This window comes from Lycorma delicatula, chromosome 1 (assembly GCF_047948215.1).
Source record: "Lycorma delicatula isolate Av1 chromosome 1, ASM4794821v1, whole genome shotgun sequence".
Classification (NCBI taxonomy): domain Eukaryota; kingdom Metazoa; phylum Arthropoda; class Insecta; order Hemiptera; family Fulgoridae; genus Lycorma; species Lycorma delicatula.
Genome location: NC_134455.1, coordinates 293512423 through 293530691, shown reverse-complemented (window position 1 = coordinate 293530691; position 18269 = coordinate 293512423). Strand labels below are relative to the sequence as shown.

Below are 18269 nucleotides of genomic sequence, written 5' to 3'. Positions count from 1 at the left end.
GTGATGCAACTTGACCAGAAAACATCTGAACAAGTTTCTTTAGCTCATTGCAGGATCCGAACAGATGATTACTCAAATTTATAGAACCTTGTTTTGATGTAGCGGTGGCAAAAGATAGATCTGGTTTAACCAGATTCCTTGAGTTAATTGTTTTTTTTTTTTATATTCTCTGTATGCCGCTTGAAAAAGGTAGCTTCTGCTCGGTAGAGATTCTGAGAATTGCCCTTACTTCCTTAAAAGTTGGGCAATCTCGGGAGCGAGCTGTATGTGAACCACTGCAATTAACACATTTTTCATCTTGGTAGTTAGTATCATTGTGGCCTTCCTTAGCACATCTAGCACAGACCTCTGTTTTCGAGCAAGATATTGTAGTATGACCATACCCTTGGCATTTAAAACATCATTGAGAGTTGGGAATGAAAGGTCATACTCGAACTGAAAGATAACTAAGTTTTACTTTTTTCGGTGGGGCTGGAAGGTTGAAAGTCAGTATAAGAGAAGGTTCTTCCATTTCGTTCTGCCTTTTCATTATATGCTTCACTTCTACATCTTGGGCACGAAGCTCATCAGCTATTTCAGTGATATCTATATCCATAAGGTCTTGGTAAAAAATTACTCCATGACTCGTATTTAGAGTTTTGTGGCATCTGCACCTATATTTATACAGGCCATATTACGAAAACATAAGATAGATCGACTCTGCTCATTATTAAATGTTTCAATCAGAATCGATCCATCATGTAATTTTCTGATGTTCTTCAAGGAACTACTTGCACCTGTTATAACTTTGTTTATAAAGAAAGGAAGACCTTTTGGAAGGAGCCATCTTCCTGATTATTTCGGAGAACAACAAATCGAATATTTTTATATTTCATGTTTGATGATTCGCAATTCTCTTCTGCAGGACTTTTATCCTCATCAGACAAATCTGACCGAGGTCTCTTACCAAGACTAAGTTTGGTGGTTTTTTCAGATGGACCACCAACCATCACAAAAATTTCATGTGGATTTGTAATTTTGTTCCCACAAGTACTGGCGATATAAAGGACCACTGCAGCAGAGTGCATGCGTACATGCTAAATACAACTGGGTTCACCCTGGTGTCCAGAGGACAACATCTGAGACTCACTATGTAGAGCCATTCACCCATCGGCATGATAGTTCCATCTTAGGTTACGGTTGTGTTTTTTTTTTTTTGTAAGATGTTGCAACACCATCAAGTGTAAATGTAAGAAAAACAGTGTAGGATGTTGTCTAGTTGTGTAAGAGAATATGTTGTAATTTGTGTATGTGTATAGTGTAAAGTGTTCTGCAGCTCTGAGTGTAATGGGAAGAAAAGCTGCAGAGGCATTGAGACATATTGTTGAGAGCTCAACACTTTACTTTTAATGGTAGTAGTTTGCTACTGAATGATTTCACAGGAGGTGATTTTTGTGATTGCAGGTGTGAAACCGATAGACTTGATTGTGTCAGAGCAGCAACAGCGTTATGTTGCCAAAAAGTAAAGTGAGTTAACTTCTGACAAAGTTCAGGAAATCAAACAACATTGTAATGCTTTGTTGTATGCCAGATGGGATGAGGCTGAGGGCAGATGTTATACACATGGTCTCTTTTCTAACGTTGCTAGTTTTTTAGGGCGCCTCTTGGGTACACCCAAAAGGCGTCAATTGGCAAAACAAGGCCGAATGGATAATAATTGAGAATGTCATACACTATCTGGTAAAATAAAGGATTGCCAAGGGGATTGAGAGTGCCACCTGGGCTTTTTCACCTTCTTTTTTTGTTTTATAGTTGTTAAGTTTTTGTTGTTGGTTTGTTTTCTGTAGTTTCATTGTATTGTGTGTTGAATTCACTTCTTTTACCTTCAGGTAGGTAGTAGATTTCAGTTCCTTTTTCTTTGTTAGTGAATCTCGTTTGAGATTAACGTCATGTAGAACATTGATGGGAATGTCAAATGTGGCATTCGCATCAGTGACATCCTGACTGAGGCACGAACAAGGCTGAGAGATGCCTTTTGTTGAGGTGCTGAAGATGACCTCCAGTAAAGCCCATAAGGGCTAGGTACAAAGGGGGTGGTGTGGTGACTGAAACTGTCACGTGGTGGATGTCTTCCCCCACGCGTCAGGATGTATATGTAGTAGTTGTTCTTCAGTATTATATAATAGTTTGCATGATATTCCATCAGTTAGTTAGTTCCCTTTATGTTCTCCAGGAAAATTTCTTAACAGATTGTACTTTTAATTGGATATTAATTAAACTGAGTAAATACTGTTATATAGTAAATATTCTTATATGTTATTATAACAATATGAGCATTTACACAAAACTGTCACATCCAAAGCCATTAAAGTGAATGAGCTTTTTATATATAACAGAATAAATGTAGTGATAAAAACGGCCAAACAAACTAATTCATTTTTTTTTACCTAACAAAAGTAATGATTTTACTTCCACACTTTAACTCCTAATATTTAATTTTTTATGTGAACAATGAAATCATATTTTTTTTTAAATTTAAAAAAATTCAAACCAAAGCTATCATTACAAAAATTAATACACAAATATTAATACAGAAATTATATCAATTTCAACAATTTTTTGTTAAAAACATGAAGACAACCTCAGAATGAATAAATGTTAAAAAAGAGACTTCTCTTAAAATTCTAGCTAATTGGCAAAGGAAACTGTTAGATCCAGCAGTCATCCAACAAATTTAAGAAATAATGTATCAAAGAATATAACTAAAATAATAATCAAAAGAAATACCTCAGAATTTATGAAAATCAGAAGCAGATATCGGAGTAACATCTATAAGGAAGTATTAGTCTTTATTTTCAACATAATAATTATTGAGTTGTAGAATATAAACATTAAAAACCATAATAAATATCTAAAAAAATCAATCATAAAATATTACTGTTTATTGCAACTATTTAATTACCTTTGACTGAATGCTTGTATACAGTCATATAATGTAAGCGGTTGCTGTAATCTCATACTGGCCATAGATAAATCTCTTTCAATGACTGGCTCATCAACTAGTTCAGTGAATGTTACTGCTAATGTATCACCAGTTGTTAAATTCAATGGACCATTAGTATTATTTACAGCACAACCACGGCAGTGTTCATTAAACATACATCTTGAACAATGACGACCCTAAACATAAAAAACACATTAAGAAATTACGGAAAAATTTAATCACTTACAATGTAAATATACTATCATTAGACAGTAAACAACCAGTTTTTTAATAGATAGAAAAAATACAATTACTCAAAATACTTGTAACAAAACTTACTTTATATTTCAATTAATAGAAATTTAAGTTATATATGCTAGTAGTAGTACTAGTTTTTTGTAGTACTTTTTTTTTTGTAAAGTAACCAAAGAATCAGTCCATATTTGATTTTGTCAGTGTGAATGAAAATAACATCTGAGAATTTAATAAACTTAGCATTTCATTAAATGAAATATAAATAAATGATTATGTTATTATGTTCTCTTAATACTTCATTTGGAACTTGATGAAATTTTTTTGTAAACAAACTCTATTAAAATCTTACGTATACTTTCCCAAATTTTAATGTACTTCTCATAGCACTCATTTCAACAATATTTTTACTCAAAAACCTTGATATTCTTCATTATGTTGCAGAATGGTTTAAGTTGTGCAATGTAATTATTATTACATAACAAATTAAGTTGTATGGGTGGCTTTGCAAACACTGACTTAATGAAAATGTGGAGTAACTAGCGTAAACAAAAAAGAGACTTAAAATCATCTCACAGAAAGTTTGAATTAAATTGGCATATTGAAGCAGCTCAGATGTAGGATAAAATATTGATTTAGAATGCCTTTTTTGGCTTATACGCAGTTTAATAAGTAAATATAAAAGTAAACTTTTTTTTTTAACACAAATTCATTTATTTCCACTTACATGACAATTTAAACTAATTGAGTTTATTTGTTGGAAGTATTACTTTGTTTTATATGAATGCAAAATTATATTAACTCAACTATAGAGAGTAGTTAAAAAGTAAAAAATACATGTTTTATTTTTGGATTTGTTATGAAATATGTCCATAGACTTGTTATGGGCTAAGTATAACATGACAAATTTTTTATTTAACAAAAAAAAATTATATATGTATCATAACCAAAGTAAAGATTTAAAATATAGAAATAATGTGTGTAGGTAAATAATAAAGATATTGTTTGATAGGCAAGTTAATATGGACTCTTGACAGATGTCAATAAAACATGTAACAAAATTAATGCTTTTGATTATAAAATTCTTGTTTGATTTTTCTGATACATAGTAGAAACATAATTCACATGAATACGTTTCCAACAGGCAAGAAGCAGAATATGTATAGCTACTAAGTTTAACTCATCAAGGCATTTTACAGTTGTTATTTGTTTAAAAATGTTCTACAGTTACTACAAATAAAAGAAAAACTATCAGTTTCTATTAGAATCTCTAAATAGCAACAATTAACATTCTTTTAATGGATTACAATCGATAAACTGTGTAACATAACTTATATACACTGCTGAGCGCTAATTTTGATTACATAACTTAATTATAATCAATCATGACTGAATGAATATTTTATTCAGATATGGGCAAGGATCATGCCTTAGGCCATGACATTTAACAATATTGAAATGAGAATTACAAGGAATTAACTCCATTTTTTCTTACTGGTAGAGAAGAAGAAAATTATTTGTTTAATGGTGCTAGCAACTGCAACCCAATTAACGTTATTGCACATTTTATAAGTCTGATTGGGCTTATTTGAAAGACTGAATACTGTTACAACTCACTATAGTAAATTTTTGCACTAATTAAATATAACTCACTACAATTTGTAATTATATATTCTTGTTACTTTTGTAACAAGTTTCTGTAATCTTAACTACTATATATGAGAAAAAAAATTAAATTTGAAATTATTGGAACTTTCTTTTTATTACACTACAAATATATTTACTTAAACACGCCACTTACCTGTCCATCTACTAATAATATTTTATAAGATAAAGAATAAGGAACAATATTGGATATCACTTTATATAATTCTTCACTAGTAATATTGTTACGCAGACGTATAACATTAGGATGCCCAAACAATTTAACAGTCTTTTTATTATTATTTCCATCACCCAATAAGTCTATACGATAAACAACTGGTACTAAAAGCATTCTGTAAATACAAAATAAGAAAATATTATATTAATCTGCAAAATTATGACAAAAAATAGACAAGATATTCTACTTAATTTTTCGTAATACGCAGCAGGAAAGTTGTAAAATTTCTGATGTACAGCAAATAGTTTCTGCTGTAGTCTAGCTAATAAAAGACATGGAAATTGAGCTGTTATAATTTTTTTATTTATCTCTTATTTTATTTTACTAACACTAACTTTTCAGATTAACTTTAACCCCCTTATATTTTTTATCTAACATTTTTCTCCTATTTAATCATTTATTTACCTTAATATCTATAGTTTTATCTCAAGTTAAAAGTATTCATTCAACAGAATATTATGCACCTGAATAATTATTCTGGTTTTAAAAAATTCACTGAAAACACATGAATATTGTATACTATTATACAGGATGATTCAAAGAAACGGGAAATTTTGAAAGTTGTGTTGGTTGCTGTGGGCGATTGGTACCACTTGATAAGTGGTGCCAGCCTCTCTAACCTAACCTGCCATTTAGTTGTCATGGATCCTTGGAGTGGAGTGCAACGTGCATTTGCTATCAAAGCGTTTTACAAAAACAATAACAGTGTGGAGGGAGCGCGTAGAGAATTTTGCCGTCATTTTAATCTGGGACGGCACGACCGTGTTCCATCAGCACATGCAATTAAAACATGGATATCTAATTTTGAGGAAACTGGTTCGGCAATGAAAAAGAAACCTCCAGGCCATGAGCGAACCATCCGTACACCACAGAATGTTCAAGCTTTACAAGATGCTGTCACACGAAGTCCACATCGGTCAATCTGTCATCTCTCAGCATCTTTACAATTGCATAGTTCAAGAGTTCGAAGAATGTTAGTGAAGGACTTGCAATTCCATCCATACAAGTTGCAGATCGTCCAGGAACTGAAACCGAACGATGCAGTTGTGAGAGCACAATTCTGTAATGTAATGCTTCAAAAGATAAATATCTTAACGAGGAGTTTGTTCACGAACTGTGAATGCCAGACGAAGCGCATTTCCACCTCAGTGGATTTGTTAACAAGCAAAATTTCAGATACTCGGCACAAGAAAATCCTATGCAGCTACACCAGCATCCGTTGCACAACCAGAAATTGACCGTGTGGTGTGCTATGTCATCTTATGGTGTTATAGGCCCTTATTTTTTTGAGGATGACAACGGTCTTGCGATTACAGTGATGTCGGCTCGTTACGTAGCCATGCTTGAAACCTTTGTTGTGGAACAACAAAAGAGATTTTCACCAATTCTTAACACAGCCTGGTTTCAACAAGATGGAGCAACGTGTCATTTCACGAAATGGTGACATTAGATGGCCTCCCCAGATCGCCTGATCTCTCAGCTTGCGATTAATTTTTGTGGGGTCACCTTAAAAGCAAAGTGTTCCACAGTAGACCTGCTACAACGGAAGAACTGAAGGCAAAGATCCGAGAAGCAATTGCAGAAATTCCAGTTGAGATGTTACGTCAAACCATGAACAATTTAACAAAGAGACTTTGCGAGTGTTTACGTAGAAGAGGAGGTCACCTGTAAGATGTCATCTTTAAAAAATAAACTAAAATGTAAGTATCCTAAAATGGCAACATTTGTACAATTACATGAAATAAAATTAATTTTCTAAAAAAATTTTTCATTAACGTTATTTAATTTTTTTAATTTCCCGTTTCTTTGAATCACCTGTATATAAAAAAAAGGACAGAAATTATTTTATCAATGATGCCAGATGAATTCGCCAGATTATGAATCAATCACTTGTGTGTACTCCCATTTAACTGTGCTATGAATTAAAAAAAGATTATAGATGACTAGCCCCCAATCACTCTTTTGCTTGTACTATACGACATATAATCTATCTGATACCTTGCAGTATCACCTGGCTTTTTCTACATGTATATTCTTCAATTATGATTTTTAAACTGGGTGTTGGCAGTTACTAAATTATACTTAGTACAAAACTGTATAAGTTGGTCCCCTCTTTCATTCCTTTTGCCCAGCCTGTATTAACCCAGTGTATTTCCTTCCTTGCCTTTTCCAATGCTTGGATTCCAATCCCCAACTATTATTAAATTTTCATCCCCTTTTATGTTTAATTGCTTTATCATCATGGACGCTTGTAGGCATATAAACATTAAAAATCGTTGTCGGTTTAGGTTTTGATTTTATATGTATTAGAATGATTCTATCGCTGTGTGCATTTTGAAATAATTTACTCCCTTCCCTATCTTCATGTTCATTATCAAACCTACTCACGCCTTCCCATTATTTGAAGTTGAGTTAATTATTCTAAAATCACCAGACCAAAAGTCATTTTCCTCTTCCCACCGAACCTTGCTAATTCCTACTAAATCTACATTTATCCTATCCATTTCCCTCTTTAAATTTCTAACCTACCAATCTTTTTCAGAGTTCTAACATTCCACGCTCCAACTCATAGAATGTTATTTTTTAATTATCTGGAGACCCTTTCCTTAGTAATCCCCACCTGGAGATCCCAATGGGAGACTAGTTTACCTCCAGGATATGTTACCAAGGAAGGCGCCTCCATATTTGTTTTATGAAAATGCAGAGAGCTGCATTTTCTTGGAAAAAAAGCAGCTGTACTTTTCCCCATTGCTTGCTGGTGCACAGTACTCAGAAGATTGAGTGATGTTGCAAGATTGAGCCGGAATGCAAGAAACAACTCACATTGGTGACTGTATCTCAAACAGACATGTTTATACATTTTGTAGGTTTAGAAATTCTGCCAATTCTGTTTTAAATTATTTTACTAAAATTTCATATGACAACAGCTAATATAACTTGCATAGTTACTACTACATTTTACTGGAAATAGTTAACATATGTTAAAATAAGACCTTTATTAATACTTATATAATTCCAGATCGTTGCAGTGATAGTTTTGGGAATAGTTCAGTAACTGAGTTCTTGTTTACCACATCAAAACAATTTTTAAAAATCTGTGAACAATTTTATAACAAAAACTACTGCAGGGTGTGCCTATGGCATGCCTCCCTCCACAGCTAGGCCCTCTGCATGGGTTGCCCTGGCAAGAGGTATCTTGGAATGGGTTTATTAGGGTCCAAAATAGATTACCTCTTGTGTAAAAAATATTTTTTTTGAATGATGAAAATTGATATAATGAAAGTTAAATTAGAAATTGATAACTACTGAATCGGGATTTTCCGCTAGTAATCGATACATTCTGGTGCCTACTTTTTGGTTACAGTTCATTACTTTATGAAGAAAAACAATCGCATAAATAATTAAAAACTATGCAAAAAAATTTTATAACACCACACTCTTAGATTAAACAGAGTAAAAAGTAAAAAATAGTTTTAAGGCAGCATTTCAGAATGAATTTGACAAGCTTTGATGATGATATGTAAGATTATGTGAAAGTCATTTCTTAAAATTAAAAATGTGATGTTTTTGCCAATTTTTTCTTATGGATGTTTGCAACCCATTCTTTAGAGGCCTTTCACCATGCATAAGAAAAAATTGGTAAAATCATCAAATTTTTAATTTGAAGCTATGACTCACATAATCTTACATATCACCATCAAAAGCTTGTTATCAAATCCATTCTGAGATACCATCCTAAAATTATGATTTACATTTTAGTTGGAAATTGGAAATAACTGTTGAGTAGAAAGTATTCTTCTGACAGTGCTGACTGCACCTAGGAGGTTAAAATTACAAATAAAAACATTCTAATAAACAAAATCTTATGTTAATATGTAAGGTTAATTATAAGAAAAATATGATAATGAAGAATGAAATGCAAAGAAACTTTGATTACTGCAATTATTTACCTGACAACAGGATATGATGGTACAATAGTATCAACAGAAACAAAGTCTGTAACTGGATTCAAATTAACTCGACAAACAGGACACATTAAACTCTCCCCACCATAATGTTGAAATGAACTCTAAAACAATAAGAAATATACAAATCAATAATTTAATAAATCATGAAATACAAAAATAAAAAACAGATAAAAATATTTGGTTATGCTTTGAGAACTGCAGTAAGCATTTTTGTGAATAACATTTTGGTTCAGTTTATCCTCCAATCTGTGCTTAATTATCTTCCTTTAGCTTTTACCTGTCAATATTTTTATACAATATATTATTGTATTATTACATACACAACAATTTTAAAACAGGATTAAGATGAATTCAAAGTGTTTTTATTCTCAAATAAACATTAGTTAATAATAATATCCTCTGTACAGTTCACTAATGATGAGAGGGATTTACTGTCCAAATGTTTAAGGTTCAACTTGGTTGCTGCGGCAGACTCAAAAGAACTTATTATGGTGAATGTTGAAACCAATATTAAACACTCTTGATAAAACAGAAAAGACCAAAATTAGGTTAATTTATGAAGTGGGCAAAATTAATATGCACTCTAAACCAAACCGCATGAGGAAATTAAAATGATTGAAATTAATGTCATTAATGAGCTTAAAGCGGTCAATAAAAGTAATATTGTATTATGAAATTGAATAAAATTAATTATAAAAACATGATTTACAAAATGATTGAGAGAGGGTCATCCAATGTTAAAATTATTAAGAACCCTCTTCCTGGTTTCATGTAAGAAACTTAACAGATTGTATGCAACTGCAACACTGAACAGAAATGCATACTAATTATTTATGATCTGACAATGCTTAAATTATACTTCCTTCTAATAATAGAAACATACATTCTACTGAGGTTCACAAAATTTTATAATATTTTTTTTTTAACTAAGTTAATTCATTTGTACTGTTTCTTGTTTTAATTTGTAAAAATATTCTTAATCTGAGAATTATTGTGGCATTAATAAGAATTTTTTAATTAATTTTTTTAATTAAAATGAGATTGATAAGAAATTGTTTATTTACTAATTTCTTAATTATGTAACTAATTCATTTTCTTTTTTATATTTATTTTTATAACAATTTACTATTTAAATTATTTAAAAATATAACGCCTAATATATGATTTTATTTACGTTTTTAAAAGGGAAAAAAAATGTTTAATTAATTAATTGGTTAATTTATAATTACTATATTTATTCGAGTACCCCCCACCCCCAAATAAGCCCCGTACCAAGATTTTCCGGACCGAAAATCTAAAAAAAAAATCGAGTATATACCGGGGTATTTTAAAGTGCAACAGATATGATAAAAAAAATATGAAAATATTCAAAAAGTATAGCATTTAATTTGTTATTTAAATTACAATATTAATATTACATTAATAATTAATTACCGTAAGTACTAGTTTGGTTTAGAATCAATAGGCCAGTAAAACGAAAAAAAAGTATTATGTTGAAAAGGATCATTTCAATACACTTAATACAGGATTTTATTTTTAATTAATCACTGTCAATGTCAATGTCTATAGAAGAGTTACTGGTAGTCTCCACGTAGCTCTACCAAAGGTGATCATCTTCACTACCATCTAGTTCATTAGATATTCCGGATTTTTAAAACTTTTCCTTACTAATTCCGTGGAAATACCTTCCCAAGCATCTTTTATCCAAACACAAATCTGGTTAAAATCTGGGCGTTTAATTCTTCCTGTACGTGTAAGAAAGAAATTTTCATCAGCCATCCATTTACTGTACAGTTGTTTTAATGCAGACACCTAGTGGTTGCAATAGAGATGTTAATCTGCCTGGAATTATTACTTGATCTGTCATACCCTTTTTTAAAATGTCTTTCACTTTATCAGTTGTATGCCCCTGATAACTATCCATTACTAGCATACGGGTATTTTTTTTATTAAGTAAATCTTCTGATCGCTTTAGCCATATACACCTGATCCAATCTAAAATTAAGGTTTAATCCATCCAATCTGATTCCTGTGCGCTGATAATAGCTCCATTTACCTGTACGGTAGGAAGAGTTTTTCTTTTAAAAACATTGTACGAAGGTAATTTTGATCCATCAGAAGTAATGCAAAGCATAACACTACACCTTTGTTTTTCATTACCACCAGTGCGAATCGTAACACTTTTTTCCCCTTTTTTGTTTATGGTTTTGTCAAATGGCATTTCAAAATTCACGGGGGTTTGATCAGCGTTTCCTATTTGAGAAGGCAAATAGCCTTTATCTTTTCTAAGATTTATTATGTATTTGTGAAAATGTAATATTTTTTGTTCATAAGCATCTGGAAGTCGTTGAGAAATGGTCGTCTTTCGTCTTATTGATAAATCATTTTGTGCAAAAAATCATGTTATCAATCCACGGCTTGCTTTAAAATCAACTTTATTCAATGATTTAGTGATTTCATGAGCATATGATTGACATATTTCTGTCGTGACAGCATAACCACATTTCCTTCTTTTTTCCATAACAAAGTCATACAATTTTTTTTTATATGTTTGTGTATTTTGGTATTAAGCCACGAAAAGCCCTTTTATTAACAGTGTCTTTAACCAGAAGTTGTTTTTTCTTACACCAGTCTAGAATGCAGCCTTCAAATTTTCTTCCTGCCGCCCGATTTCCAATTTTTTCAGCATCTTCTATAATGCACATTTTTTCATTTACTGTAGATCAAAGACGCTGTCCTTTTGTACTCATTTTAATGCCGTAATTAAAATAAATCACTGTATTAAACTTTACAAGATAAACTAAACAGATAAAATGCACATAACCGTCCAGATATATAAACAGTCCAATGACTAAGGTGAATAGACAAGACGACGATGGGTAACTGATACTGTAACTTTAGTGTGTCATTAGAACCAGATGCAGCCTATACAGAATGAATCAGTTTTATAAAAATACCGTAACTTCGTTCCTATCGATAATGTGAACAGGATGTTAATAATTAAGGATGTATTCTGTATAAGCGGTATTGATAAAAGAAAGCCTAATGTAACTATATTTATGTGATTGAATTTAGGTATTTCTAAGAAAACATTTACTTTGCATAAACTATCCTGGCTGAAGGTTATGTTTCAAGTAAGCCCCGCACCCTTATTTTTTCTCTCCAATTTCAAGAAAAAAAGTGCTGGAGTACTTAAATAAATATGGTAATTATAAATCATTTTTATTTATAATTTAGAACAATGTTCTACGATTCTTTAATATAATAATTACATTTTAATTTATTTCTTCCGACAACATGAAACTCTAACCATTTTTGGCAGCTAGTAAAGAAAATGTACTGAAATAGTCAGTCAATCATCACTCAAAATATAAGATGAAGCAGTGCTTCAGCACATGACTGAGTCAATTAATGGCATCATTATTTTTACAGTTTTATAAGGAGTTATATTCAATTAAAATAACAAACAAATTTATATTACGAGGGTTATTTTTTTTAGATCCGATCGGTCGTGAAATAAAAACCCGCGCAAAAATCGGATTAACCTTTCCGCATATCTGTTGCGCAGCATCTCTAGTATGGCCTTCAATCAAGCAGTGTCACTTCGTTTAGTTCTGAACACACAGCTAGCACGTAAACATGTCTACAACAATAGCATCTCCCACCAACTGTGAAGTGTGAGCAGTAATTCGATTTCTTCAGGCTGAGGGGTGTAATGCAGCTGAAATTCATCGACAAATAAGTAATGTATATGGTGAAACTTCAATGAGTGACAGAAAAGTGCGACAATGGTGCAGGAACTTTAAAGCAGGACGTACAGATGTTCATGATGCAGGCGGTCGAGGAAGGAAGCGAGTATCAACCGATTATCTCATTGAGCGAGTGGATGAGGCAATTCGAGAAAATTGTTGGTTCACAATTTCTGTATTGAGTGATTAGTTTCCTGAAATTTCAAGGTCAGCTCTCTACACCATTGTGAGTGAGAGACTTCAGTACCGCAAACTGTGTGCGAGATGGGTTCCCAAGATGCTGTCCGACCATCACAAAACAATGAGCATGGACGCCTCCCTAACGTTTCTCCAGCGCTACCACAATGAAGGAGAAGATTTTTTTGAACAAAATTGTCACAGGGGATGAGACATGGGTCCATTTCGAAACTGAAGAAACAAAAGAACAACCCAAACAGTGGATGAATTCTCATTCTCCCAGTAAACCAAAGAAGTTCAAGCGAACCTTCTCCAACAGAAAGTGTATGGCTACTATGTTCTGGGACCGGAATGGAGTTCTCTTGGTGGAATTCATGGAACGTGGTATGACCATCACTGCAGCCTCATAACGCGTGATTCTTCAACGTCTACGAAGGGCAATTCAGAATAAGTGGAGAGGAATGCTGTCAACAGGCATTGTCTTTCTCCATGACAATGCTCAGCCGCACACTGCAACTGTAACAAAGAAGCTCCTGCAGCGTTTTCGTTGGGAAGTGTTTGATCACCCACCATACAGCCCGGACTTGGCTCCATCCGATTTTCACCTCTTTGCTCACATGAAACGCTGGCTAGGAGGACAACATTTTGGGACAGACATCAAGCTGCAGACCAGCGTAGAAACATGGCTGAAAAGACAGGCGGCTCCGTTATGACCACGCTATGACGTCTAAATCGGAGTGACGACTATGTAGAGAAATAGCATAACTATGTAAGTACTTGTTACAAATAAAAAATGTTTTATTTTCACTGTGGTTTTAATTTTTTGACCGATCGGACCATGGAAAAAAAAAATAACCCTCGTAGCATTATTTTATCCTGTATTATTATTATTATTCTTCATGTATTTTAAATAAAACACTGAGTTTGTAATATATTTTAAACAGTTTTTCTTATTAAAAGAAAACTGCTAAATAGGCAAATGGACATCAAAATACTGTGCAAAATTAAAAAAGAAAAAATACATAATAAAAAAATAGAAGAAAAGTTGTAAGAAATCAACATTGCCAAAAGTTACCCAAAGGCCACAGCATTACACTAGAATAGAATTTGGTGATTCTAGCGATATTCTGGCAATCAGGAATGGTTTTAACAAACAAGGGGCAAGAGATGTGACGCACATTTGTGGCTGCTCATTGCATTCTAATAATACAATGTGTTGTCTAATTACAGTAATGGCAATTAAAAACATTACCTTAAAATAAAATCAAGCAATGTTAACGAGTCATAAAAAAAAAAAAAAAAAAAAAAAAAATCAAGAAATATTAACTACATCCTACATAAACATATCAGAAGAAAAGGCAATGAAAATTGTTGGGTCTATAAGTACAGATTACTTTTTATCTTGATTTTTATAAAAAGAACATGAGGTGAGAATGTAATTTGTTCAAATTAAATAATCGTTTCTATTTTAAAGTACAATATTGGGCTAAACACAAATAATGACTTAACAAAATTAATTAAGATTTTATAATTAAAACCAAAATTATAAAATTTAGCAATCATAGAGAAAAAGCATACCAAAACACATCCATCACACAATATACAGCTACAACCAATATGGCGGCGCATGTTTGATTCTTTTTCTTCTAAACAAATGGTACATGATTTGCTAATAGCTACTGGTTGGTCATCATCAGCAATACCATAACAATCAGAATTATTACTGTTCCACATCTGAAACAAAATGGATAAAAATAAGTAAAACAATCAATATATAATTCAATTTTAAAAATCATGAAATTTCAAAATATTAGGTCAAGCGGTACACAGATGGAATAAATGGACAATTGAGCTGAAACAGAATGATTAACTATACAGCTTTGAATATTTTTAATGATACTGTGATGATGCAAAACATGAGAGTATACAATATCATATGTTTAGCTCTATCCAAACTAACTCTATGACAAACATTTGTTATTTCAAACTACTTTTTTGGTTTGAGTGGGCTAATAAATTTCTTTTACTTGTTTTATTCAACTTTGTAATTTGTGTTAAAAAAAATATTTTTTAAAATAAAAAATGCACTATGTTAATGTTTTGCAGAGTGAAATAATCAAACAATCTTAGTTTTTATTTATGAATTAAGTAATTATAATTAACCATTAACACTTAATAGGCTTTCACCTTTTATTTATGTGAATTAAATTTAGAATTGCGAATAGGAATTTACATTCATATATTTTAAATAATATAAACTTTTAATTAATACTTAGGAAATTATCTTGTTTTCTCCTTCATTTGAATAGTCTATGTCTCATATATTCTGGTATTTTCATGCTTCTCTACACATTATCTTAGAACACTTATTTATGGTCTCCTACTAGATTATGTTTGGCACTCATTTTAATTTTAAAACTCCTTTAGCCAACTGATCATTTGGGACATTTCCAAAGCAAATTAAAAATTTTTATAAGAATTGTCAGTGTAAATGATTTTGAATGTCTGAAATCAAATTTTCATTTATCAATTGAAAAAATTAACATCTTTTATCCATATCTAATTTTTCTTCACCTAAAAAGTAAAAATTCAGCCTTATTTTGTTCCAGGCAATAAAATAAACTATATTTATATTCTGTTTACTTAAGATGTAATCTCAAAAAAACAAATAAGGATTTTCTTTTATGATGCAACTACAAAATTAGATTCAAAATTTAACTGTTAAATAATCATAATCAACAGATAACATTAAAAATAAATAAAAAGAAAAACTTGTCATTTATGTTTTTTAATCCATTTTTTTAGATGTGTGTAGCAAAGTTCTATTGCTTTCTAGTTATCCAGATATTTGTTTTATTTATTAAAATACAGGATTTGGAATTTTTTTTAATTTTGTAGAGATTTATTTTGTTTATTTATTTATGTACTATATTGGGTATTTCTATTTATTTTTAATAGAATATTAAATACAAGGTATCCAAAAGTAACTACTTACATTAAGAAAACCAGTTATTATAATTTTTTTTTAATAAACACAGCAATTCAATGAGTTTTAATGTAGGTAAGTCAAGTTCAATGTGTGCAACCTTTGCAGTTCGGGAGATGTCTACACAACAATCTCTCCTGCCAGGTGTTTACAGATACACGTGGCATTATTAGACCAAAAGCTTCAATTATTCTGTTTTAAATCGTCCAAATCTCAAACTTTTCATTGGTACACACAACTTTTAATAAATTCCCAAGTAAAAACGTCCAGAGGAGTGATATCTGGAGATCTACGTGGTCATGCAGTTGGACCTTCTCACTTGATCCAACATGGGAAGGTGTTGTTCAAGAACATGGTAACAACTCAAGGAAAGTATATCTTGTTGTGTTGGGAACTGAAACTGTCACAGTGAGCTCCATGAAAAAAAATGGACCGATGATGCCATTTTTGTTCAGTACTATCCAGACATTGACTTTTGGTTTGTCCCTTTCATTTTCAGTTACTGTATGGGGGTTTTCAGTACCCCAAATTTGACTATTGTATCTGTTAACTTGACACATATGTCAGGTATGTCAGTAAAGGTTGCCTCATCAATAAATAACAACGTATCAAGATAACTGGATTGTATTTGAAAGATGCATTATTACCTCTGCAGCAAACTGTAATCGTAGACTGCGATCATTTAGTTTAATGTGATGGAATTGTAACCTGTATGCTTGTAAATGGAGCTGCTTATGACCAGTCATAAACAGTGAAATGAGAAATTTGCAGTTTGTAACAAGCCTGCCTAATTGACTTTCCAGGACAGGCAGTAAACCATCCACAGCCTCGTCAATTTTTTAGACGATTTAAACTGAAATTTTTAGATGATTTCCAGTTTGTGAAACCACGCTTTCAGTTATATTCCACTGACAATGGACTGGGATGTAGCAGGATCGATATACTATTCAGTTTGTACATGCCTTTGAACATGCTTAACTGAAAAAGTCTGCTAACCAGTGTACACACTCTGAACCTTCTGTTGTGGGATCCAGATCTCGACTGAATATTACTGCATGGCTTGTTTGCGCATGTGTATTCCACTGACCTTGAGTATACACAACAAATCTTGGCGGTATTTACTGTCAATTGTACCTATGTTTAAAAGATTATGCCGACTGGTTTTCTAAATATAAGCCCTTACTTTTGGATAACTTTAGTCTGAACTCATTGTAGTATACTTGTAATTATAAAAACATGTATGTATTTCTAATACTGATTTATTTTATTGTGTCTAAAAAATAATTTTAAACCAGAATTAATTTTTTTTTAAATTTTGGAGGGAATACCTAAAATATGGCAACATAATGGTTCTGATGGCTGCGGAATCTCAGGTGGTTTTTTATTTGGTATTTTTCCATTGGAACACACTTGAATTTTTCTCTCCAGATTTTTTTAACTGAACAATGTTTACATTATATATACAATTTTCCTAAATTTTAAGATACATCATTTTTGCACATAATTTTGAGATTTTAACAATGATGTGGTCACACTCTTTCTTGTACAATCAAGTTTTCCGATGTCATCTAGGATGGAAACATTACTGCTTTGAGATAATTCATTATTAGAATTGCAATGTTTTGAAATTTATTTCTGCTTGGCGGTATTTCAACCAGTAACTGGTTTTACCTTTTAATTTAATTTTTCTGTATTACTTAAATTTCTACACTGAGGTTGACAAGAAATTTATTTTTTGGGATGCTAGACCTATAAATATTGCAACTGGTGTCAGGATGAAGGAAATGAAATAAACATGCTAGTTTCTAAAATTTTAGCCAAATAAAACCTTAAATTATTTGTTAAACATAGAAGTATATCCATAAAATACTTCTCATTGAATGGATCTCTAGTATTTCTAAACCAAACAGATGGCAAAAGCAACTGCAAGAGAACAAACCTGGCTGACTTATGTGGGATTTGAAAACAACAATCATATATGTTCCAAGTATAAAATTTTAATGATTCCAAGATGGCTTGCACTAAGGGACTGATTAAGACTGTCATATATAGTTTTCATTACATGAAGATAACAAATGAAGATGTAATAGCCTACAGCTGCTTCTCTATAGTTTCATAATAAATTAAACATGAATCATCTTTACCATAAACTAATTTTTATAGCTCAGATGTTTGAAAAAACATTTTGAGGAATAAATTAAATTGAGATTCTACAATATTTAGAAATTGATTTAGAGTTAAGTTGTTAGGCAATTATTTCTGAATTCATCAGTAAACAAATTTAACATAATTA

General features: G+C 31.6%; 1 protein-coding gene across 2 annotated transcripts in view; it reads right to left on the bottom strand.

Moving 5' to 3' along the window:
* The window catches only part of LOC142332842 (uncharacterized), a 103055-nt gene that overhangs the window by 23743 nt on the left and 61043 nt on the right, over positions 1-18269 (bottom strand). For both annotated transcript variants that reach the window (XM_075379487.1, XM_075379494.1), the window contains 4 exons: positions 14569-14724; positions 9047-9165; positions 5016-5211; positions 2942-3159 (listed from right to left, as the gene is read on the bottom strand). In XM_075379487.1, the coding sequence (XP_075235602.1) occupies positions 2942-3159; positions 5016-5211; positions 9047-9165; positions 14569-14724 (689 nt within the window). The remainder of the gene's footprint in view (positions 1-2941; positions 3160-5015; positions 5212-9046; positions 9166-14568; positions 14725-18269) is intronic.